The 25113-nt window shown below is 36.3% G+C and overlaps 1 protein-coding gene across 1 annotated transcript in view; it reads right to left on the reverse strand.

Moving 5' to 3' along the window:
• Nucleotides 1–1616: 1616 nt before the first annotated feature.
• The window catches only part of CEP126 (centrosomal protein 126), a 73559-nt gene continuing 50062 nt past the window's right edge, over nucleotides 1617–25113 (reverse strand). The window contains exons 6-9 of the mRNA XM_007946039.1: nucleotides 15532–17680; nucleotides 7819–7931; nucleotides 4531–4606; nucleotides 1617–1876 (exon numbers count right to left, since the gene is read on the reverse strand). Coding sequence (XP_007944230.1) covers nucleotides 1617–1876; nucleotides 4531–4606; nucleotides 7819–7931; nucleotides 15532–17680 — 2598 coding nt within the window. The remainder of the gene's footprint in view (nucleotides 1877–4530; nucleotides 4607–7818; nucleotides 7932–15531; nucleotides 17681–25113) is intronic.

The raw sequence follows: 25113 nt of genomic DNA on the forward strand, positions 1-25113 counted from the left end.
CTTGGTCATTCTTCATAATTCCTTGTTTCCTGAGAATATTTTAAAGCTTATTTCTGATTACTGTTGTTGTTGTTATGTGCCATCAAGTCGGATATGTTGTTGTTGTTATGTGCTGTCGAGTTGGACCAGACTCATAGCGTCCCTTCCTTGGCTTGCCAAGGCAGTATCACTATGGAAGTAGATTGCCCCATCTTCCTTCCGAGGAGTGGCTGGTGGGTTTGAACCACCAGTTTTCTGGTTAGCAGTCAAGTGTCTTAGGCACTATGCTACCAGAGCTTCTAAATATAGTTTCTTTTTTAATAGTCAGTGACTGGTAATTTTATTATCTAGTCTCTTTATAGGAGCTCTGGTAGCATAGTGCCTAAGGCACTTGACTGCTAACCAGAAGGCTGGCGGTTCAAAACCACCAGCCACTCCTCGGAAGGAAGGCTGGGCAATCTACTTCCGTAGTATACTGCCTTGGCAACCCAAGGAGGGGTCGCTATGAGTCGGGGCCGATTCAACAGCACATAACAACAACAACAACAGTCTCTTTATGCTGTCTAATGGTTTCTTCTCATGTTTTTTCATGGTGGTTTCTTTTTTATGTGTTCAGTTATTATTATTATTATTTTCCTTTGGGATACTTATTTTCCTTGGATTTTATTTATTATAATTCTTTGAGACCTAGAATATAGGTAGGTTTCCCCAGAAAGATATGAATTTACTTTTGCCAAAGGTTTTGTGGTTTTACCAGTTTGGAATTATTCTAATGATGTGAATTAAATATATGTTCAGACTAAAACTAAGTACCAAACTCATTGCCATTGAGCTGATTCCAACTCACAGTGATTCTACAAGACAGAGTAGATCTGTCCTATAGGGCTTCCAAGGCTGTAATCTTTATGGAAGCAAGATGGCTACGTCTTTCTGCTGTGGCAAAACTCATGGGTTGGAACTGCTGACCTTTTGGTTAGCAGCCAAGTGCTTAATCACTGTACCAGTAGGGCTCCTTAGTGTGAATATGGGCTGTAAATTAATGTAGTATTTAGTTTAGATTTTCTACCTCCTCATCTGCTTAGTACTAAAGTTCAAAATAGGCAAACTCTTTCACTCTTGTGTGTGTATGTGTGTGTAGCTGTTTGAGGGGGCAGCTTTATGTGGGAGTATCCTCTATGAGACTACTCATGCTAGTTTTGTCCTGTTTTTCTGTGAAGCCATGAAAAACAAAGCTGTTTCACTCTGTGGGTTAAATGTTCTCAGGACACAAGCTAGATCTAACACTCTACTTAACTTTCTAGATTTCTAGCTAGATTCAGTTCCTAGTTTAATAATTCTTTGTATTTTTAACAGCTCATTCTTATATTTAACAAAAACTTTATTCAAAAATTTTAGTTGTTTTTCATGTACAGTCAATCCAGATACCTAGTCTGTCACATTGCTGCAATGGAAGTCTATTTGTATATTCCTAAAAACAGTTAAGGCTGCAAAGAAATTGTCTTTAGATAAATGAGTTGAGTATGGTATACTTGAAATAGTATGGTATATTCAAATACATTCTGAATCATTATTTACTTCATTTAAGTAGATGGCAAACTGGATAAATTTTCTAATTTTAGATTATAAATTAGTATTATCTAAATGCAAAACGTAACATTTTTACAAAAGGTGTTTTTTCCATACTTACAATGTAATCTTTTATTGAGATGATTGAGAGACTGTAGAATCCTCTGTTCTTCAGCTGTTAATGCACAGATGTCGAATCTCTGGGTCTTATTTAAAGCCATATTTGGTTTCTGTAGCTGCTTGCTATTCATGACAGTTAGAATTTCATCTTCAGGTACTGAAGCTTTGACCAGGTTTTCAGCCATCAAAAACTCAGAAGTACTATCTGAAACTGCAGAAACCTTACATTAATTATTCTTTGGTCCTTTTCTTCCTGGGATCAGATCTTATACATACTTAACTTCCTTATGTATGTATGTATGTATGTATTCATTTCACAAAGGGAAACCTAGAAAACATTCTGTCATTTTACATTTTTATTTATCAGGATCTCCATATCTAGCTCTTTCTCATCCTTAATTAAACAAAAAGATATTAAAAATGATGGCACTGAGATAATAAAACTTCTGAATATTACCTGGACTAAAGAAAAAATATATTATGTTTGGATTATTTTTGTGTTGTATGTTTGTTATCCATTGGTGGTAAAAGAGAAGATAAAATAGATTGTCTTTATAACAATTAAAATGAGTTATAAGTAAGAGGGTAAGAAAAAAAGAAGTTAAGGGAAGATTATAAAATTAGAGGATCAGCTGAACAGAACCTATCCTAGAAACAGAACCAAGAAGATGTGAAAACTTGACCTCTGATCAAAGAGGCATTAGAGAGTTGGGAGAAGGGAAAGGGGACTCAATAAATAAATTGTTTCCATAAAAAAATTAATTTTTGAGTTTCATTTTGGATCATCCATTTAAGCAAATTTCAAAGGAATTAAATAACTAAATTTCAGGAATTGAACTATTATTGCAACCTAGAGGAAAAAGAAATAAACATTTATCAAATTTTTGGATTGTTAGGGTCTTTTTAGCTTAAGAGTCATAGAGAAGTCACAAAGAAAAGATTAAAGACATATTTATTTAAGGACAGTCTTTCCTTACAAACTTTAAATTTCTGAAGGGCAAGACTTTTGTATGTTTTGTTCATTATTATATAGCCAGTATCTAGTTCCAGGCAGAAACTTAGCTCTCAATAATCATTTACTGAATGAAATAAAAATTAAGACTTTTTAATATGTAAAAACACAACATAAGTAGTACAATAAAATGCAAATAATAAAGTTGTGAAGAACTTAAAACTAAATTAAAGATTAGAATCATTGATATTTAAAGAAACCACAGAAATTAATTAGAAAATATTGAAATTCCAATATCTAAACAGAAAAAGAGGGGCCTCTGGTAGTGGAAAGCCTAAGCCACTTGACTGCTGACCAGGAGGCTGGCGGTTCAAACCCACCAGTCACTCCTCGGAAGGAAGGTTGGGCAATCTACTTCTGTAGTGATACTGCCTCTGAAACCCAAGGAGGGGTCACTATGAGTCGGCTCCGACTCCATGGCACATAACAACAGCAACAATAAACAGAAAAAGAATATGAACAACATACTGAAAATAAACATATGAAAAATAAACATTTTTAATATAAGAAAAATAAAATGTAACTAATATAATGCCATTTCTTTGCTTTTCACAATGCAAATATTAGAAGTGATTCTACCTCAAGTTGACATACATCACTAGAAGACTTCTGAGTAATGCTTTTTTTTTTTTAAAAATACATTTTCTTGAAATATAATTCATGTACAGTGAAGTACACAAAATGAATGATAATAATTTTTAGGAAAATACTTTAGCATTAAAAGCCAAAAAACCAAAACCACTGCCTTTGAGTCGGATCCGACTCATAGTGATCTCTCCTTCGCTTTCTGAGGTGGTATCACTATGGAAGTAGATTGCCCCATCTTCCTTCTGAGGAGTGGCTGGTGGGTTTGAACTGCCAGCCTTCTGGTTAGCAGTCAAATGCCCTAGGCACTACTCCACCAGAGCATGAAAAATCTTAACAATGATTAGTACACAAGCTTTCATTCAACAAATATTTAAAACCAACCAAATCCACTGCGGTCAAGTAGATTTTGACTCCTCCTGATCCTAAAGGACAGAGTAGAATTGTCCTGTAGGGTTTTTAAGGTTGTAAATCTTTACAGAAAGACACAGATACATCTTTCTTCTCCGGAGTGGCTGGTGGGTTAGAACCACCAATCTCTCATTTAGCAGCTGCGCATTGAACCACTGCACTCCCCTAACAAATGTTTATTGGGTGCCAATTATATGGCAAGTGCTGTAATCTTAATTCCTGGAATCTACTGGTATAGTGCCTAAGGCATCTGACCACTAACCAGAAGGCTGGCGGTTCAAACCCACCAGCTACTTCTCCGAGGGAAGATTGGGCAATCTATTTCGTGTAGTGTTACTGCGTTGGAAACCAAAGGAGGGATTGCCATGAGTCGGATCCGACTTGATGGCTGTGAGTTTGGTTTTTTGGTTTTTATTCTAGGGAAATAATAGAAAAGTCAGAAAAAGCTTGTGTAGAAAGATATTAAATTTATCATTATTCAGAACAAAGTAAAACTGACAACAACCTCAATGTGCAAGGGTGAGGACAGTTCAGGTCTCCAAAGGTGACTTAACAGTCACATAATATTTAAGTACTTGGGAAAATGCAGAAGGAACTCTGGTGGTGTAGTGCTGAAGGCATGCGACCCTAACCAGAAGGTTGGGGGGTCAAACCCACCAGTAACTCTGCAGAAGGAAGATGGGGTAATCTACTTCCGTAAAGATTTACCACCTCAGAAATCCAATGGGGGTCACTATGAGTTGGAATCAATTTGATGGCAGTGGATTTGGTTATTTTTTTTTTTGGAAAATACATACAAGAAAAAAAGAAAATCACTAGGAACAAAGCTGAGAGGGAAATATTAAACTAAAACGTACCTTTCTCACTATTAGAAGTATCCCTTGTAGTTTGTTTTGGCTTACTTGAACTGATTGGGATATTTTGCTCAAAATTCTACAAAAACAGAATATTAATCAGAACATATTTAAAACTTATGGTATATGATTGCATTTAAAATTCATGATAGATGCAATGACTTAAAAAAAAATTGAAATATATATATTTTTGGCTATCATTGTCAACTTATATCTTTTTTTTTTTTTTTTAGAGCATAAATCAAGAATTACTGGAATAAGGCCTTTCTATGGTACCTGAATATTTTAATGTTTTAAATTTCTTATAAAAATTTTCAAGTTTTAGTTATTATCTTAGATATTTGGTAGGGGGAAATTAAATTGGGTGGCAATCAAAGGCTCTAATTAAAGGAAAGGTAAAAAATTAAGGTTTATGACTAGAAGGGTGAATCATAACTACTACCATTATGGCTAATGACAAGGATAGGTAAATATCATACATGACAAGAACTTAAAGGTGAAACAGTTACCTCAATGTTGCACAGAACAGAGAAAAGGGAAATCTCAGAGTGCTGGCAAGGAGCGTACTCATTAAGCATTTTCGGGGGATACAAATGTTCCTTCTCTGGATGTGGTCTGCATTTCTTCTTTACTCCCATTCTTCCCCTTACTTTAAGAAATGGCTGTTTTCTCAGATAAAAATGCCTATCTGTGCCTGTACTTAGCCTTTGTTCAGTCTGATCTGATGAGTAACTGATACAGGTTTTTGCAATTGCCCTCCTTCCATAGCTCTCATAGCCTTGTCTGATCTCCATTATAGGTTTGAGACAACTTGGACTGAAACCCTGGCACAAAGTGGCGATTGTACTTTTTTATACCTTTCATTTATCTCTATTAGATTCCCTCCACATAGAAATGGTAAACTAGGAAAAATCCAGTATCATAAAATACATTTCCCAGTAGAATATGACAAGAGTCACTACTGTAGTAACTGAACCCTTGTTTATGCTCTAGAATAAAAAAAAAAAAAAAAAGCAAAAACAAAACAGCAGGGATAATAAAACTAAAACTCAACACTTGACGTGATTTAGGAACACAGACCTATTCTAAGGTTAACAAGATTTTGGAAGACGTGTAAGTGGGTGTGTGAGTGGAAGATGTATATGTGAAAGTGGAAGTTAGGCTTCTGGAAAGAAGGACAAAAATGCGCTTTAAAGACAGTACAAAAGAACGCAAAGGAACAAGAATAGAAAAATACCTAGAACAGTAAAGATGGATTAGAAAGGGAACTATGAACAGGCATTTAAATTTTAGTTTGTTCATTTTCATTAACAGCTACTTAGTACTTTTACATTTAAAGTATATTACTAAAAATAATGGAAAAATAAAAGTTAAAAATGTGTTCACTTTATAGATTTTAAGATTTGATGGGAACAACATGGAAGTCAAAAAAGGAGGACTTATTTTTAGGCATTACTGTATTTATAATCAAGAATTTGTTTGTAATTAACTAAAAACAAAATTCCTCACAACTAATAAGCAACATCATGATAAACAGAGAAAATATTGAAGTTGTCAAGGATTTCACTTTACTTGGATCCATAATCAATGTCCATGAAAACAGCAGTTAAGAAACCAAATAACATATTGCATTGGGCAAATCTGCTGCAAAAGACCTCTTTAAAGTGTTAAATATAGCAAGACGCCATCTTGAGGACTAAGGTGCTGCTGAGCCAGGCCATGGTCTTTTCAATCACCTCATATGCATGCAAAAGCTGGACAATGAATAAAAAAGACCGAGGAAGAATGGATGCCTTTGAATTACGATGTTGGTGAAGAGTATCAACTATCCCATGGACTGCCATAAGACTGAACAAATCTGTCTGGGACGAAGTACAGCCAGAATGCTCCTTTGAAGGAAGGATGGTGAGACTTTGTCTCATGTACTTTGGACATGTAATCAGGAGGGACTAGTCCCTGGAGAAGGACACAACAGGGCTCAAAGAGCAGTGATGGTGACGACGGCACAGGACCAGGCTGCTTTGTTCCCTGGTACAGGGTCACTATGAGTTGGAACTGACAGCATGGCACCTAACAACAACAACAATTAGTATTATGTCTGTTATTAAGTAATAGGAATATATTGGTAATGGGACTAATTTTATTGGCATAAATATGTAACTATATGACTTTTGTTTTGCAGATAATGATCATTGGCTCCAGTTATTAGACAACCTAGTCAACATTAAGTTGATTGTCCATATTACTAATTTTACCCAGATAAAAACAATTAGTTCCCATATACAAATAATATAACCTTGTAACTTGGAATACCAAATGTTACAATAAGGCACCCTATTCCAGTTCTATTTTAAAACATTAGAAGAAGTGATATTTAAAGTGGAAATTCCAAGTAAAAAGCTATTCAATCACCCACTTGCTAATTTTCTAAATTCAATCACTGGATCAAGTTATACATTTGCTAAGTAAGTACAGTACAATTAGCGTGTAGCATAGAGGCTCTAGGACTGCTTCACTAATAATTTGACCACATTATGCTGTGTATGTAGTTATACCAAGAATTACCTCATAGAATTATCTTCATTGATTATCTTAATAATGTTATCATGCTTCTGGCTTTTATTGAAAAAAAAAAAAAAATTCATATAGCCAGATGAGATTCCTTATTTACCTGTTCTTTAATTGTTATTAGAGATGCTGTCCATTGTGTATTTCAAAGTCCCCTATGTAAGGTCTAAATGGAAAATATCTTTTAAAATGATGTACTCAAAACTCATCATTTCAATACTCCTTGAAAATGACATTACTCATTCTATTCTCCTTTGCCATGTCTTCCAGGAAGCTTAAATCCAAATAGGAGCAATATATTAGTCTTTAGATTAGCATACTTGCTTCTTCTATCCATGGTTCTAATCTGCTTTTCTTTCTTTCTTCTTTTTTAAATACATTTAAATAATTTTGTTAAATTTTATTGTGAATGACCTCATGTTTTCCGGAACGAGTTGATTATAAATAACAACAAATTAAAAACTAATTATGGCAATTCCCTAAAGTTGGTTTGAAACCTTCATTAGTAACTGATCATATAAGTTAATTAGGATATATTAAACAAGTTTAGTATAATATGGTTGTAGTATAAAGATTCCAGAACTGTTTCACCAATAGCTTTGTCTACATTTACATTTATGTTGTGGTTATACAGCTTACAGCAAGAGCACAGTCCTTCCTTTAAGAACATTCTGCTTCCCAAGCAATTTTTCACTATTGAATTTTTACTAATACTGTACTTACATGCATTTGCTCACTGTACTTCTGTCCTAGATATCCAGGATTTTGTCTTTTCTGCTCTAAAAGACCTTTCCGTTTATTTTCAACAATTCGTTTTCTTCTCGTAACAGTAGAATCTTAAACAAATGCCAGCACAATGTAAAAAATTACACAAGTTGAGTCGATCATATATGTCCACTTTAAAATTCCAAGCTATCTTCAAACATCACAGAAAACTTTCTAAGATTCATTCAGTCAAAAAATAATGAGCTCTTCTTATATGGACTGTGCTTGGCACACTGCAATGGTGTGTAAAATAAAGTCCTTGCTTCTGAGGAGTTTATAGTTTAGAGCAGTAACCTTCAAAGCATGATGCTGGAGCACCAGAGAACTATGCAAGATAACCCACTGGTGTGCAAGAAGAACATGTTAGAATTCTAATTTATAGTCATGTAAAAATTAGAAAGATGTTATACAATTATTACTCATGTAATATATAGTTGTCAGTATGCAAGGTGTATGTCCATGTACTGCATGCAGTAAACAAAGTCATCTTGAGGGAAGAAAATAGAGGTTCCACAGTGTGAGAAGCTGGCATCATTCATGGGTGCCCTTTAGCTTCCTGCAGTGTACTAATGCATGCCCAGGTAAGTGGATTTATGGATATCATATAGTATCTTCATTCTCACGGAATGGGAAAGTTGCTGAAAAACGACTTTTGTAGGGCTTCAATTACATATTTTATTATTTGAGTGGTGGGTACAAAAATGCTTATAATATTTTCTATGCTTATTTAACTAAAATTATATTCTTGCAAAATTATAGGGAAAAGAAAATAATGAAAACACAGGTGAGCAAGAAAATGGCATCACCAACACATTTCTTATTCTCATTACAAACTGCCAGCCGGTATAAAACTGCTATAAGGACCCTTGGATGAGGAGGAAAAGTAGATGGTAATAATAGGATAAAATAGGTTCAAGAAAAGGATTTGTGTGTTGTTGTATTGCTGTTGCTACTATTGTGTTGCTGATGTTAGCAACTGGGACACAATTATAGAGAAACAGATATAGTGAAAAAAGAGTAGAGAGGGGATCACTGATATAGCAGAGTTGCCTGAGGATATGGGAGGGGACGGGTTCTAGACATAAGGAAGAATATATCCTTCTCTGAGTCTTAAGGGAGAAGTTTTGAGAGTAGACATGTTTTTATACAGAGATATTAATATGGGAAAAAGAATGAGAAGGAAAAAAGAAAACTTATTTTAATCTGTTGTCACTGCTGAGCCCAAAGGTCAGTGAAAATTCTCATAATTTTATTATTCTGAGTAGACAAGTTGTTTATAAACACTTGAGAATTGCAAACCTATGCATAACTTTTGGAATTCTGTTTGAAAGGCTCCCCCAACTTTAAAAATATTTTTAATAGACTTTATTACTTATAGTAGTTTCATATGGAAATTTTTTGCAGAAAGTAGTTTCTATATACCACATTACCTGCACACTGTTTCTCCTATTATTAACATCTTGCATTCCTTGGTACTTTTGTTACAACTGACAAACCACTATTGATATGCTATTATTAACTAAAGTCAACAAATTTACATTAGGGTTCACAATTTATGTTGTACAATACTATGGGCAACAAACAAATGCACAATGTTATGTGTTTACCATTATAGTGTCATAGTTTTATCCCTTCCCCCTCAACTCTGGATCTATTCTCTATAATTTTGCATTTGCCAGAATGTCTTACAGTTGGAATCATATAGCTTTTTCAGGCTGGTTTCTTTCACATGGCAACATGCATTTAAGATTCCTCCCTGTCTCTCAGTGACTTTATAGCTCATTTGTTTTCATCAGTGGCATCATTAGAGCTGGTGTCAACCAGTGTGGTAACTCATGGTGTCACCCCTCATGGGCAGAGCTGGCTGATGGACCCTTCCCGCTCCCCAACTGCTCTGTACCTCCCAGCTGCACCCTCTAGCAGCTCCCCTCTTCCACCAGCCTAGGCAGAGACCCTCCTCTTCACCCAATGGTATGCACCTGATCCGTGTGTGGGGCTGCTGGTAATCCTGAGGTCATTTTGGTGTCACCTTTTCTGACAGTGTAAGGGGGTGCAGTGATGCTACTGCTTTTTATAACTAATACTCCATTAAGGACCTCTGGTGGTGCAGTGCCTAAGGCGTTTGACTGCTAACCAGAAGGTTGGCGGTTTAAATCTTCAGTTGCTCAGCAGAAGGAAAATTGAGCAATCTACTTCCATAAAGATTTACCACCTTGAGTGGGGACCAGGTTTGCTGGTCCAATAGAGCCTGGTGTAACCACTGAGACTATGGCCCCTAGCTGCCCTTCAGGTCTGGAATTGAACCCACAACTGTGGTTTCCAGCCAAACAAAGTACAGGCATGTGAGTTAAACATTTACCTCAAGTAGACACACGCCCTGGAGAGAACAATCATGGGAGAAAGAAGGGCTGCTTATGCACAGGGAGATAGCTCAGGGTGCAGAAGAGTATGAAGGGATGGACACTGGGAGGAGGTAACTATGGGGAGGAAGTGGGAGGGGAGCTGCTGCATTGTAAATTTTGGTCAATGACATGAGACAAAGTATATGTGAACTGCTGTATGAAAAGTGAATTTACTCTGTAAATCTTCACCCAAATCCTAAAAAAAAAAAAAAAAAAGATTTACCACCTTGAAAATCCAGTGGGGGTCGCTATGAGTTGGAATTGACTCGATGGCAGTGGGTTTTGGTTTTTTGGAACACTCTACTGTATGGATAAACCAGTTTGTTCATCCGTTCACCTATTCAAGGACATCTTGGTTGCTTCCAATTTATAGCTATCATAACTAAAGCTGCTATAAATACTCACAGGTAGGTTTTGTGTGTTGTTGTATTGTTTATGTGGACATAAACTGTTATCTCATTTGACAAAATATCAGGAGAGTAATTGTTGGATCCTATTGTAAGCCTATGTTTCGCTTTGTTAAGAATTTGCCAGACTGTCTTCCAAAGAGGTCGTACTATTGTACACTCCCAATAGCAATGAATGATTTTCTGTTGCTCCACATCCTTGCCAGTATTTGATGCTGTCAGTGTCATAAATTTTAGTTATTTTAATAGATGTGTGGAATCCCTGGGTGGTGCAAATAGGTAAGGCATTTGGCTGCTACTAAAAATGCTGGGGTTTGAGTCTACCCAGGGGTGCCTCAGATGAAAGGCCTGGTGATTTCCTTCTGGAAAAATCACTGCAAATCTTATGGAGGACAGTTCTACTTGGATACACATGGAGTCACTATGAGCTGGAATCAATCCACTCAAGGGCAACTGGCTAATAGGTGTGTAGTAGTCTCTCATTAGGAGCTCTGGTAGTATAGTGGCTAAAGCACTTGACTGCTAACCAGAAGGTTGGCGGTTCAAACCCACCAGCCACTCCTCAGAAGGAAGGTTGGGCAATCCTATTTCCGTAGTGATGCTGCCTCGGAAACCCAAGGATGGGTCACTATGGAGTTGGGGCCGACTCGACGGCACATAACAACAACAACAAGTCTCTCATTGCTGTTTGGCTTCTTTTTTTTTTGAGGTAGATCTTTCCTTATATGTACTAGACACAAAAGACCAGAGACTGAATTTTCCTATCTTCTTTATCTGTAGGGTAGGTGTGGGGTACAGGACTTAGCTTTACTCAAAGTAAGGTGGCTTTTGTCTTTGGTTTATATGAAATAACACTTGGAGTAACTGGGGTGTCTTGGCCTCAGATTCACAGGTCACATCAGACAATTTGTGAGTTGTGGCTGGCTAGACCACTAGAAGAGACTCATCTGGAAGGCCAGTGTTAATGAGCCTCAGGAGCCTATCATGTGGGACTGGCCAATAACAGTCTGGAACCCTAAGGCTCAGAGAGCTTCCTGTTGGTGAAGGGAGGTTGAGGTGCCCTCTCTGAGCCATGGAAGCTTCACATTAGGAACCTTCCTCACCCATGCATCTCTTCCTCATGATGATTCTGACTGATATCTTTTTACCAGAATAAAACCAGTAGATAAGTATATCTCCTGTGAGTTCTGTGAGTTGTTCTAGCAAATGAACAAACCCAAGAATGGTGTCCTTTTAGCCTGTGAGCTTTACCTTGCTCCAGGTAAAAGGACACCATTCTTGGTTTGTTCATTTGCTGGAACAACTTGCAAAACTAACAGGAGATACTATACTCATAGCCACTGGTTTTTGTAGTAAAAAGACTGCTCAAGTAATTTCCTTCTATTCACTTTGGCATTTGGTAAAGAGCCTTTCTTCCCATGCAAAGCCTTTGCTGTCATACTGGGTAATTCAATATTCATGTGGATGACCCATGCAACACTCTGATCTCTCTATATCCTTTCTCATCTTGAATGACTTTCCACACCATTCTACCCCAACTACCATTCTCTGTGTCATGCTCTAGACCTTGTCAACATGCATAACTACTTGTAAAATAAGTAATTTTCTTCCTGCTCTTGGACTACACTTCCTGTTTCCTTCTTATTTGGGCAACTACTTCCACTACTACCATTTTCCTACCTCACTGGGATCCATAAATTTCTCTGCTTTATGATCTCAGTACATTAGCATTCTATTTCCTACTCTTTATCAGCTTACATTTAATGGCTTATCATTTCATTAACTCTTCGCCAATATTCAGGGGTGGATTACCCAAAAAGCAAGGTAAGCATGGGTTTACTTACTAATCTGTAGATAACAATTTCACATGGGTTAAAAACATGTGAAACTGACACGTGAAACTGTTCACTACAGATTAGTAAGTAAGCACAAGTAAGCCCACACCTACCTTGCTTATTGGGTACTCCATCCCTATCAGGGATTGTAAATCTGAAAAGAGGCTTTGATTTTGTAGGAAGGTGTTGTAGGGTTGAGAGGAAGACAGATGGCAGCCATACATAGAAGCAGACTCTTTTATGTGGTGAAAAATGTGAAATTTTCACTGCAGATTAGTAAATAAGAACAAGTAAGCCTGTGCTTACTTTGCTTATTGGGCAATCTGCCTTGCCAATATCCTAAACTATACTTCCTTTGGTCTTTTTTCACAGTCATCAGGCAATTCTCCTACCCCATGGAAAAAACCAAATTATCCAGTTTCTCTCTGCCTGCTTCTTAACAGCAAAGGATTCACACAATGTGTCAAGCATATTGATTCTAATATATATTCAAAATCACCAGCCTCTGATGATTGACATTATCTATTAATGTTAGTTTTTCTAGCTTAAATATCATTGCTCTGGGGAGGTCTTTTCCAAAAATCCCAGGCTGCATTAGTATCCCTTCTTATATGTTCTTAACTGTGTTTGGTTCTTTTATTTCTGAAATATTTATCAAACTTATAATCACTTGTTTAAAGTTTGTCTTCTTTGTTAGATTATAGGGCCTGTGTTTGCCTTATTTAACTTTCTATCTACATCTCCTAGCATATAGTGATGCTCAATAAATACCTAAAGGTATGATCTGATTATCAACATTACCTTTCCTAGCTGATATCTATAGAATACAGATCCTTTTTAATTAAAGAGGAAATATATCTAAATTTTAGCACCAAAGGAGAAATTGAACAATGAATTAATTATAACCCAGTATTAGGAAAGGATTCACTTGAAATGTTTAGTACTTTAGTTTTGAAAAGTCTGAACATGCTGAGTATGTAGTACTATTAGATTTTCTAAATAATCACTGTAGTAAAAGATATTCTCTATTCTCATTGCCACCAACTTAATTCTGACTTATAACAACCCTCTAGGACAGAGTACAATTACTCCCCATTGGGCTTCCAAAGCTGTAAATCTTTATGGATGCAGACTTCCACGTCTCTGTCCTGCAGAGTGGCTCGTGGGCCTAAACCTCAGATGTTTTGTTTAGGAGCTAAGTGCCTTAACCACTGTACCACCAGAACTACTTACTTGACTAAAAATGTTAAAATTCATTACATTTTCCTGTATTTCTTATACAAAGACCCTGATAAGAACTACCTCCTTTGATTAAATGCCAGGAAAACATTGGCTTCTCCAGATAAACATGCATCTTTTCCATTCTTTTATTAGAGAATGAAAACATAATTTTAATATTCTTCCTGGAATCTATTCAATGCCAACTGCTTTGGTTATGCTTAAATTATTAGTTTCCTAATGTTTTTCCTGATCAGCTCTGAATATATGATATTTGCTTAATAAACATGTTTATTACATGGTTTTAGTAGAAAAAGGACAGGATTTGTAGTCATAAAGATCCAAATAAAAATATCAGTTCTATTTACTAGTTTTAGATCTATTTCTTCTTTACAAAATGTGTTTAAAAAAAATATTTATTTTTCAGAGTAGTTGTGAGCTTTAAATGAGGTAATACTTATCAAGCAATTAGCACTGTGACAGGCACAGAGTAGGTACTCAAAAAAGGCCATCATCATTATTTATTTTAAAATATCTAATCTGTATGACCCACCTGGGGTGCCTCAGAAGGCAGGCCTGACTAAAAGCCTTGAAAACCCGATGGAGGAGATCTACTCTGGACACATGGGGTCACTATGAGTCAGTACTGACTCAAAGGCAACCAACAACAACAACATTAATTACCATTCTTCATATTTTGGGAAATAGGGGAAAATTAAAACTACATTGCAAAATGACTAGATAAAAAGAAAATGAAATTTTTAGTGAGAGAAATAATTTTTTAAATTTCAGGTTTTTGTAGACAAACAATTCTCAAGTACCCAAAATTTTTAAGTTAGAGTCTTAGCATTTAGTTTTCCATCTACTAATGTTGATTGTGTCCATACAGTTCAAGAAAAGTTTGGGTACCTATCAAGTGCCAGGCACTGTTAGGGCCTGGGGATACAATGATAAATTATAAGGGAAAAAAAAAAAGTTCTTCGTCTTTAACATCTCATGGTCTAATTGAAGAGGACTGTAAAAATAAAATTTTAAATCAATGCTCTCTTTACATCCTCTTAATATTTATTCATTCCTTTGGAAGAATAAAACAGTTGCTTTTCTGAGTCCCCCACCCCCAATCCTATTTCTCAACAGGTTCTAGCTGATTTCTATGGGCATGAAAATTTATGAGCTTCTAGTACATTCCCTCAGTGGAAGAAAGTAGCTTCATGAGGAGTCAGCTACCAAGTGCAGTGGCACTCTGTAGAGAATTAAATTTCAAAAGTTTTAAAAGCCATGCTATCTTTTTTCCTCCACATGATAATCAATATACATAACAAATGCCACTCTTCAGAAGGGAATGTCAGAGTCAGGCACTGCTATTATTGACTTACAACAATTCAATGGAACAATTCAATTTAAAATGTTTATTGTAAAGAAAAATGATGGAATATATTATAATCACATTTATCCATCCATTTAGAAAATTTAAGCCAAATTTTCCTTGTGATTACCTTGACAGAAATTTTTTGATAATAATAGTGGGGTAATAGCAGAATAACAACATGGGACAAGAATCAGATCTTATTCCTTGTCTTTCCTCTTTTAAACTTTTAAATTTTAAGAGAAAATTATTGGGACATTCTCTTCAAAGCTTTAGCTGTTTGAATAAATTACAATATTAAGAGAGGTAAATTATTTCTATAAGGGTAAGTTGTACACTGCAATAAATTCTATAAGGTGTACATTGCCATACCATAATAGGAAAAATGTCACATGATTTTAAAAAGTTGTACCTTTTATCTATAGAAATAAATTTACTCTTACCAGCAGCCCTTTCATTTTGACCCAGGATATTATGTCCTCTTTTCCACAAGGGAACTGATTCTTCTCTAGTAGTTTTAAGAGTCACACTGTGATGGCTTTCTTCATGAATAGGACGTCTTTGGGTGCAATATGATGTCCCATCTTGCTGAGCAACAATTTGAGTGCCATCTGAGTGATTTGCTTTTGCTAAGGTATGGCACTCAGAAGTAAAATAAGAAGGTAGAGATGGTATCACAGTGACTAAGTCAGAACAAGCATCTGAGAGTGGAGGACTACTTTCTTGAGTCCACTGATTGAAATGATATTCCATTGGGAGAACGTATTTGGAATTACAACAGTTATGTGTAATAATGTTTTGAGAATTTTCAGGCATTACTGATTGACACTGAGACACTTTTTTATTTTCACCACTCCTAATGTTTGATGTGGATTTAGGTGGAGGATGAGGTACAATTAGTTTACCCTTAGTTTGTATAAAGATTTTGGCTTTCCTTGCAGAATGTGGTTGAATGACAGTGCCTTTTCTGTTCGTATATATAAATCCTGATTCAACTTTCGCAGATCTTGTTCTTCTTATAACATTTCCACCATGTCTTTGTTGGTTAGCTTTCTGAGTTTCAGAATCACCATCTTGTGCAGTGGATTTATTCTCCTCTTTTTTGGAAGCTAGCCATGCTTGTTTAGCAAAATTATAACCTGAAGGCACAAAAAAACAGTTCAAAGGCACATGGTCTGTTTCAGATTCTCCTAAAGCAACATTTTCAGAGACTGAATTATTCTTGGGCTTTTTTCTATCAGCAGGATTTACAGCATAAGCAGGAACACTAATTATGTTGCTGGCAGTACCACTTTTAGTATGGGTGTGAAATTGTTGGGAGCATTGCTGAGATATTTCTGTCCTACTTTTTGGTGAATGATTCTCTTCAGCATTGTTTTCTATATTGCTAGTTTCATCAAACCATCTCAGTTTTTTAATCGTTTTTGGAATTTCTGCACCTTTTCCTTTTTCTTTTGTTAATTCAATACTATCTCTGATAGTTGCTGCTTTTTTATTTCCAAACTTACAGTCTTGATTCATAATTAGTGCCTTAAAATAATGATGGTCATATTTAGATTCTTTCTTTAAAATACTTTTAAGAAACCTTACACCATTTCGCTCATGAATGTTGTATTTCATTTTCTTGTGATGACCAAATACATCATAATTAGAAATTACATTAGATGATGTTTCAGGTATTTTTTGTGTTTTATCTTTTGAATCAGGGTTGTTAGACAAATTGGCAGCTTGAAGATCATCTGAAAATAAAGACAATTCTTTCTTACTATTGTTAAAATATTGTATCTTTTCATCTTTAACATCTTTAAGTTTATCTAACTTATCAGAACACTGTACTGGGTCAATTTCTTTTATGTGTATACTGTCCTTTGGTAAAGGTCTAGCTGACTGTGCATTAGGTGGCAAAACTGAAGGTGTTGCCATTGTTATAAATGAAGTATGAATTGAAGTAATTGCATTTTGTTGAGTTAATTCAGAATATTTCTCTTGGTCTAAAAATGTAGCAACTTCTGGAGTTAGAGAATCTGGAGTAGTCCAGGCTTTACTGAATTTAAATGTTGGGCTTTCAGTAACAAATGGTCTCTCCATTTTGAATGTTCCAGAAGAGGAGTCAGTTGTCCTTCCAGTGCTAGTTTCAGAAGTCTTTTCATTTTTCTTATTCTGTACAAATACGTGTGGACTACGTACAAAGGCTACTGGATGATTAGTGGTATTTGTAGTTCTTTCCACAGTTCTACTCAGAACAGGTGAATTTTCTTCTTTACTATTAAGATGTTCACATGAAGGTGGAACAGTAGGTTTACCTAAAATATCTGAGAATGGTGTGACAGTCTGAGCATTTGGATCATCTAAATTTATAAGCCAATTATTTATATGCTGAGTTTTAGAGAATGATAGTTTATCTTCATCAAAGCAGTTTAGATTAGTTGACTGCAGATTTGCTGATTTGAAGGAAATAGAATTCTGCTGGATTGATGTGTTATGGTCCTTATTAAGTGTTAAATATATTTCTTCATGTTCTGCAGCTTCAAGGCTGTCTATACTTGAGAGGGTTTCAGAATTGGTTATCTGATTAACTTCATCACAAAATTTCTAGAAAGACACAAAACAAAACAAAAAACATTGTTTTATAGCCTAGATATTTTAAGCTTCCAAAGTTAATCATCCAACATACCATGTCACTGAGCTCATTCTCCTTGGCATATAAAACATCGTAAAATGATTATAAACTTGTAGTCTATTATCACTTAGGAAAACACGTATGGAAATAACTATATCCCTTGAGCAGTCCTCAGGGTGAAAAATGGGGAGTTACAATTGGCATAATGTGCTACACAAAAACATTGTTCTACATCCTACTTTGGTGAGTTGCAACTGGGGTCTTAAAAGCTTGCAAGTGGCCATCGAGATGCAATGATGAGTCTCTCTTTGTCTGGAGCCAAGAAGAATGAAGAAAACAAAAGATGCATCAAAACAATTAGTCCAAAGGACTAGCAGATCATGCAATCCTCAGCCAATATGGCCATCAGACAAGAAGAACGAGATGGTTCCTGGCTACCGCTGTCAACCACTCAGAGGGGGATCGGTGCAGAAGATCCTGGATAGTGAGAAAACAATGTAGAACAAAAGTCAAAATCATAAATAAAGACCAGGTTTGTTGGTCTGACAGAGCCTGGTGAGACCTCTGACACTATGGCCTCCAGTTACCCTTCAGGTCTGGAACTGAACTCACTCCTGTGGCTTCCAGCCAAACAACAGACAGGCATATAGGATGAAAATTTACATCAGATAGATACACTTTTCTGATTAATCATGGGTGAACAGAAGAGCAGTGTTTGCACAGGGAGATAGCTCAGGGGTGGGGTGGGGACTGGGAATGGATGGGAGGGAAGGGCACAGGGAAGAAGGTAACTATGGGGAGGAAGTGGGAAGAGAATTGTTACATTGTGGGCAACTGCAGCCAATGTCATGAAACAAAATGTGTGTGAAATACCACATGGAAAATGAATTTGCTCCATAAACTTTTCACCCAAATCACAATAAAAACTAAAAACAAACAAACAAACAAACAAACGGGGAGTTAACAGACAAATGTATTTGCCTTAATTTCAGTTCCTAAACAGAGTATCAAGGTAGACCGGAAGTGAGCGGAGCAGTTTGGAACAGCTAAGAGAGACAAACTTGTCTGCCAGTTTGTCGTACTGTGGTGGCTAAAGTATTGCTGTGAGGCTGCAGGCTATGCCACTGGTGTTTCAAATGCCAGCAGAGTTATCCATGGTGGACAGGTTTCAGGGGAGCTTCCAGACTAAGACAGACATGGAAGAAGGAAGAGGCCACCCACTTGTTAAAGAACTGGCCAGTGAAAACCTTATGAATAGTAGTGAAACGCTGTCTGATATAATACTGGAAATCTTTATGAACAGCCCTGAAACACTGTCCAATATACTGCTGGAAGATAAGCACCTCAGCTCGGAAGGCACTCACAATATGACTTGGAAAGACCTGCCTCCTCAGAGTAGAGCTGACTTTAATGATGCAGATAGAGTAAGGTTTTGGGACCTCCATTTGATGATGTGGCACAACTCAAGATGAAAAGAAACAGCTGCAAACATCCATTAGTAATCAGAACATGGAATGTATGAAGTATGAATCTAGGAAAATTGGAATTTGTCAAAAATGACATAGAACTGACAAAGATTGATATCCTAGGCATTACTGGAGCTGAAATGGACTGGTTTTAACCATTTTGAATCAGACAATCATATGATTTACTATGCTAGGAATGACAAATTAAAGAGAAATGGCGTAGCATTCATCATCACAAAGAATGTATCAAGATCTATCCTGAGGTACAATGCTGTCAGTGATAGCATAATATCTATAGACTACAAAGAAGACCAGTTAATACTACTATTATTCAAATTTACACACCAACCACCAAAGCCAAAGATGAGGAAGTTAAAGATATTTACCAAATTTTGCAGTCTGAAATTGACCAAATATGCAATCAAGATGTGTTGATTATCACTGGTGACTGGAATGCAAAAGTTGGAAACAAAGAAGAGTTACTGGTAGTTTGAAAATATGGCCATAGTGACAGAAATAATACTGGAGATCACATGATAGAATTTTGTAAGACCAATGACTTATTCATTGCAAATACCTTTTATCAACAACACAAATAGCAGATATACACATGGAAGTTGAAGCTGCACTTCAGGAATTAGCAAAAAACAAGGCTCCAGGAATTAATGGAATACCCATTGGATGTTTCAACAAATGAATGCTGTTCTGGAGGCACTCACTTGGCTATGCCAAGAGATTTGGAAGACAGCTACCTGGCCAACTGACTGGAAGAGATCCATATTTAAACCCATTCCAAAGAAAGGTGATCCCTCAGAATGTGGAAATTATTGAACAATATCATTAGCATCACATGCAAGTAAAATTTTACTGAAGATAATTCAAAAATGGTTGCAGCAGTAGATTGACAAACAACTTCCAGAAATGCAAGCTGGATTCAGAAGAGGATGTAGAATGAGAGATATCATTGCTGATGTCAGATGGATCTTGGCTCAAAGCAAAGAATACTAGAAAGATGTTTACTTGTGTTTTATAGACTATGCAAAAAGCATTTGATTGTGTGGATCATAACAAATTATGGATAACATTGAGAAGAAAGGGAATTCCAGAACACTTAATTGTACTCATGAGGAACCTGTACATAGACCAGGAGGCTGTTGTTTGAACAGAACAAGAGGATATTGCACGGCTTAAAATCAGGAAGGGGGTACATCAGGGTTGTATCCTTTCACCATTCTTATATAGTCTGTATGCTGAGCAAATAATCCAAGAAGGTGGACTATATGAAGAACGTGGCATCAGGCTTGGAGGAAGGCTCATTAACAACCTGCAATACACAGATGATACAACTTTGCTTGCTAAAATGAGGATAACTTGAAGCACTTACTGATGAAGGGTGAAGACTACAGTCTGCCGTATGTATTATACCTCAATATAAAGAAAACAAAAATCCTCACAACTAGACCAATAAGCAGCATCATGATAAATGGAGAAAAGGCTGAAGTTGTCAGACTTCATATTGCTTGGTTCTACAATCGACACCAATGGAAGCAGCAGTTGAGACATCAGGCGACATATTGCATTGGGCAAATCTGCTGCAAAAGACCTCTTTCAAGTGCTGAAGAGCAAAGATGTATTCTTGAAGACAAAGGTATGCCTAACCCAAGCCATGGTATTTTCAATCACCTCAATGCATGTGAGAGCTGGACAATGAATAAGGAAGATCAAAGAAGAGTTAATACTTTCTAATTGTGGTATTGATGAAGAATACTGAAAGTACCATGGACTGCTAAAAGAACTAATAAATCTTTCCTGGAAGAAGTGCAGCCAGAATGCTCCTTACAAGTAAGAATAGCCAGACTTCATCTCACCCACTTTGGTCATGTTGTCAGAAGGGATCATTCTCTAGAGAAGGGTATCATACTTGGTAAAGTGGAGGGTCAACGGAAAAGGGGAAGGCCCTCAATAAGGTGGATTGACACAGTGGCTGCAACAATGGGCTCAAGGTTGGCAAGGATCATGGATGGGGCTGGCACATAACTGGGCAGTGTTTTGTTCTGTTGTACATAAGGTCACTATGAGTTGGAGACGACTCAAAAGTACCTGATAACAACAACAACAACAACAAAGAGAGCATCTAATTATTTTATAGTTTAGAAACTAATTCTATAGTTTAGAGAGTAATTTTATTATTGCTATTCCATTTATAATATGGAGTGTCTTAAAGGTCTTTTAAGAGGAGGTAAATTTCTGAAAATAATAATAATTTTTTTTTTCCTGAAAACTTCACTGGTCTTCAGACTTAGTGGCCTGATAGAGATTGATGGAACCCCTGAAACTGTGGCTGTTAGTTACACTTCAAGTCTGGAATGAACTCACCCCCTGAACTCACCCCCATGATTCAACTTTCAGGCAAAGAGACAGCCCTATGACATGAACAATAACACCAGTGAGGTAGCACTCCTTAGAACAATCAAGCATAAGAGATCAAAATGGCAACATTGTCCAGGGATAAAGCTCAGAAAGCAGGAATGGATAGGAAAGAAGGACAAAGGAAAACGGTAACCACAGGGAAGAAGTGGGAAAAGTGCTGTTACATTGTGGGGATTGCAATTAATATCAGGAAACAAAATGTGTATGAACTCTTGAATGGAAAACCAATTTTCTCAGTGAACTTTCACACAGATCATGATAAAAATGTTAAAAAGCAAAACTTCACTGGTCTTGATTTGGAGTTCCTAAAACTCTATAAAGGAGCTCTGGCAGCATAGGCCTAAGGCACTTGACTGCTAACCAGAAGGGTGGCGGTTCAAACCCACCAGCCACTCCTTGGAAGGAAGGTTGGGCATTCCTACTCCTGTAGTGATACTGCCTCGGAAACCCAAGGAGGGGTCGCTATGAGTTGGGGCCGGCTCGATGGCAAATAACAGCAACAGTAACAGCAACAAAACTCTGTAAACCTAACGGGAACCTCCTCTTGATCAGGAATACATCCTTTTTATAAAAGCTAATCTCATTTTCTGTAGAAGAGGTTCTCCACTCTAGCTGTATATTAGAACCACATGAAGAACTTTGTGAAACTATCTATGCTTGAGTCCAGCTCACTTAGCTTTCTTAGATGGGGTCCATGTGCTGGTATTATTTAATTCCCCAGGTGATTCTAGTGTGGACTTAGGGTTGATAACTTGACTTAGAGTTGATAGCTATACATGATTTTAATGGCTGATTTTTGGATACTTAGCACAGTAATAATTTCGATAAATTCTACAGGTATTTTCATTACTATTTCACTAAAATTTCCATGGAAACTTATCAGTCCTTAATAAAATTTCATGATCATTTCAAAGTATGGTAAATATTTGAAAACATTTCTACTTTTTCACTCACATCTAGACTGTATTAACCTGTAAGACATACACAAATTTCAAGAAGACATAAATTATAAATCTAGTCAAAAACTTGAATAGACTTGAAGAAAAAACGTTAGTGGTCCTGGTTGTTCAAATCCACCAGCCACTCCTGAAGGAAGATTGGGCAATCTACTTCTGTGGTGATACTGCCTCAGAAACCCATTGCACAGGGGTGGGGGTGGGGGTGGGGGGTATGGGGTGTCACTGTGAATCAGATCTGACTCAATGGCAGTGAGTTTGTTTTGGTTTTGACTCCTCACTTACCGAGTATCTCATTATCTGACATTTTGCATTTACTGCAACAGTAAAATATCTACTACAACTATTTTGCATATTAATGACATAATTCCTGCAATAACAAATGTCAAGGTGCGAGGTGAGAATAATGCTGGGTGTGATTGTTGAGGTTATGTTTCAACTTGGTTGGACTATGATTCTCCATGGTTTGGAAGTTAGGTAGTGATACAATTTGGCAGTTATGTAATGATGTAATCATCTTCCATTTTGTGATCAATCTGTTGCCGACATCTTCCATTTTCACGTAACTTTGACTTCTGCATAGTGACCTGGTCTCTGGAACATAACCATGTCGATAAGGGAGGAGTGGGTGTATTCATGTATTAAGCAAAAAAAAAAAAAAAATACATTATTTTTCTAGCCCAGAAAGTAAACCAAGAAAATAAGTTACAGAATAAAAATATTTTAGTTTGCATAGCTAATGTTTACTGATACAAATTTTGAAAAGGACTCAAGAGAGTTTGATAATACTAGCAATTTATCCCTTGCTTATCATATTCTTCATCACTGTTCTCTTTTCTTAGAGCGATGGTCATTCAACCCCATCAGGAGAACAAAAGGAGACTCAGTTACTTTAATGCCTGTTCTTGGAACTATTTTCATCAATAATATTAAATAAACCAGGTTTGGAGGGATTTCTTTGAGATTACATCACAAAAGATGTGGCAATTTTTGGTTAAAATATAAGTTTACCTGCAATCCTAGGATGGTGCAGGACTGGGTAATGTTTTGCTCTGTTACATATAAGGTTGCCGTAAGTCAAAGCTGACTCAATGGCAACTCACAACAGATACAAGTAATGATGTCCATGGCCCTATAATTTTGTTTGCATAGGTTCTAAAAAGGAGCACTGGTGGTGTAGTGCCTAAGGTATTTGACTGCTAACTAGAAAGTTGGTGGTTCAAACCCACCAGCCACTCCTCGGAAGGAAGGTTGGGTAATCTACTTCTGTAGTGATAACTGCCTCAGAAACCCAAGGAAGGGTCATTATGAGTTGCATCCGACTCCATGGCAATGAGAGGTTCTAAAATGGCTTCATCTTACAAAGTATCTCAAAAAAGTTCAGACCAAAACAAAACAAAACAAAACAAACTCACTGCCGTCAAGCTGGATCTGACTCATAGCAACCCTTCCTTGGGTTTCCAAGGCAGTATCACTACGGAAGTAGATTGCTCAACCTTCCTTCTGAGGAGTGGCTGGTGGATTTGAACTACCAGCCTTCTGGTTAATAGTCAAATGCCTTAGGCACTACACGACCAGAGCACCTCAAAAAAGTTCAGAAACTTCTAAACCATACTATTTTTTTTTCAGAATTTCTCCCACCAGTAAACAATGAAATATTATGATCTGATTCAAGTTTTGCTCTAAGTTGCTGTTATTAATTGTATTACATGCTTTGTTTATCATATTTTCACTTTTAAAATATACTTTATTGAGATACAGCTTATATATAATAAAATGCATCCACTTTATTTATTTATTTAAGGTTGAAAATACAACTAATTTATTAGGAGCTCTTACAAAAGTATCACTATATTTTCAGTTATTAAGTTAACAAAATTAGCACATTTTAAAATGAAAACTTGCCTTCTAATAAATGTGAGTTACTTGTAACAATAATCCACTGTATTTTATTTTAAAATAAAAATGTTTTATATTTCCATTTATAGTCATATTGATGAGAAATAATGCTTAGTTTTAATTGGGAAAATAAGTTAGGAATAGTGTTTAGAATGAATAATTTTATAAGCATTTTATCATTTATCATTTTATCATCATTTTATGACTATAAGGGACAAAGACTGAGAAGATTAGATTCTGGCCTACAACTTGGAGCAAGTCACATAATCTCTTTTACATAATATAAGTAAAGATATTATTTGGTTGGTGTTTTTTGCAGAGATATTGATATTCTCACTTCAGTTGCTACTAATTTCATAGTCATTAAGATGGAAATTTCTACTTGCATTAAATTGTAAATTCTTTATGGAAATCAATCTCACTATTTAGAACTTACACTTTGGTTGAAAGAAAAATATCTCTGATAAGGTTGACAACATAAAACTGTTGTCTTAATCAATAATATGAATGATCTATACATAGCAAATAAAAACTCATCCATTTTAAATGTAACATTCTTGAGTTTTGACAAATTATTCACTCATAATACTACATCAAACAACATACAGAACCTTTCCATCTGCCAAAAGCTCTTTCATGCCTCTTGGTAGTCAA

The sequence above is a fragment of the Orycteropus afer genome, unplaced genomic scaffold (genome assembly GCF_000298275.1).
Source record: "Orycteropus afer afer isolate SDZICR_OR568_19922 unplaced genomic scaffold, OryAfe1.0 scaffold00147, whole genome shotgun sequence".
Taxonomy (NCBI): Eukaryota; Metazoa; Chordata; class Mammalia; order Tubulidentata; family Orycteropodidae; genus Orycteropus; species Orycteropus afer.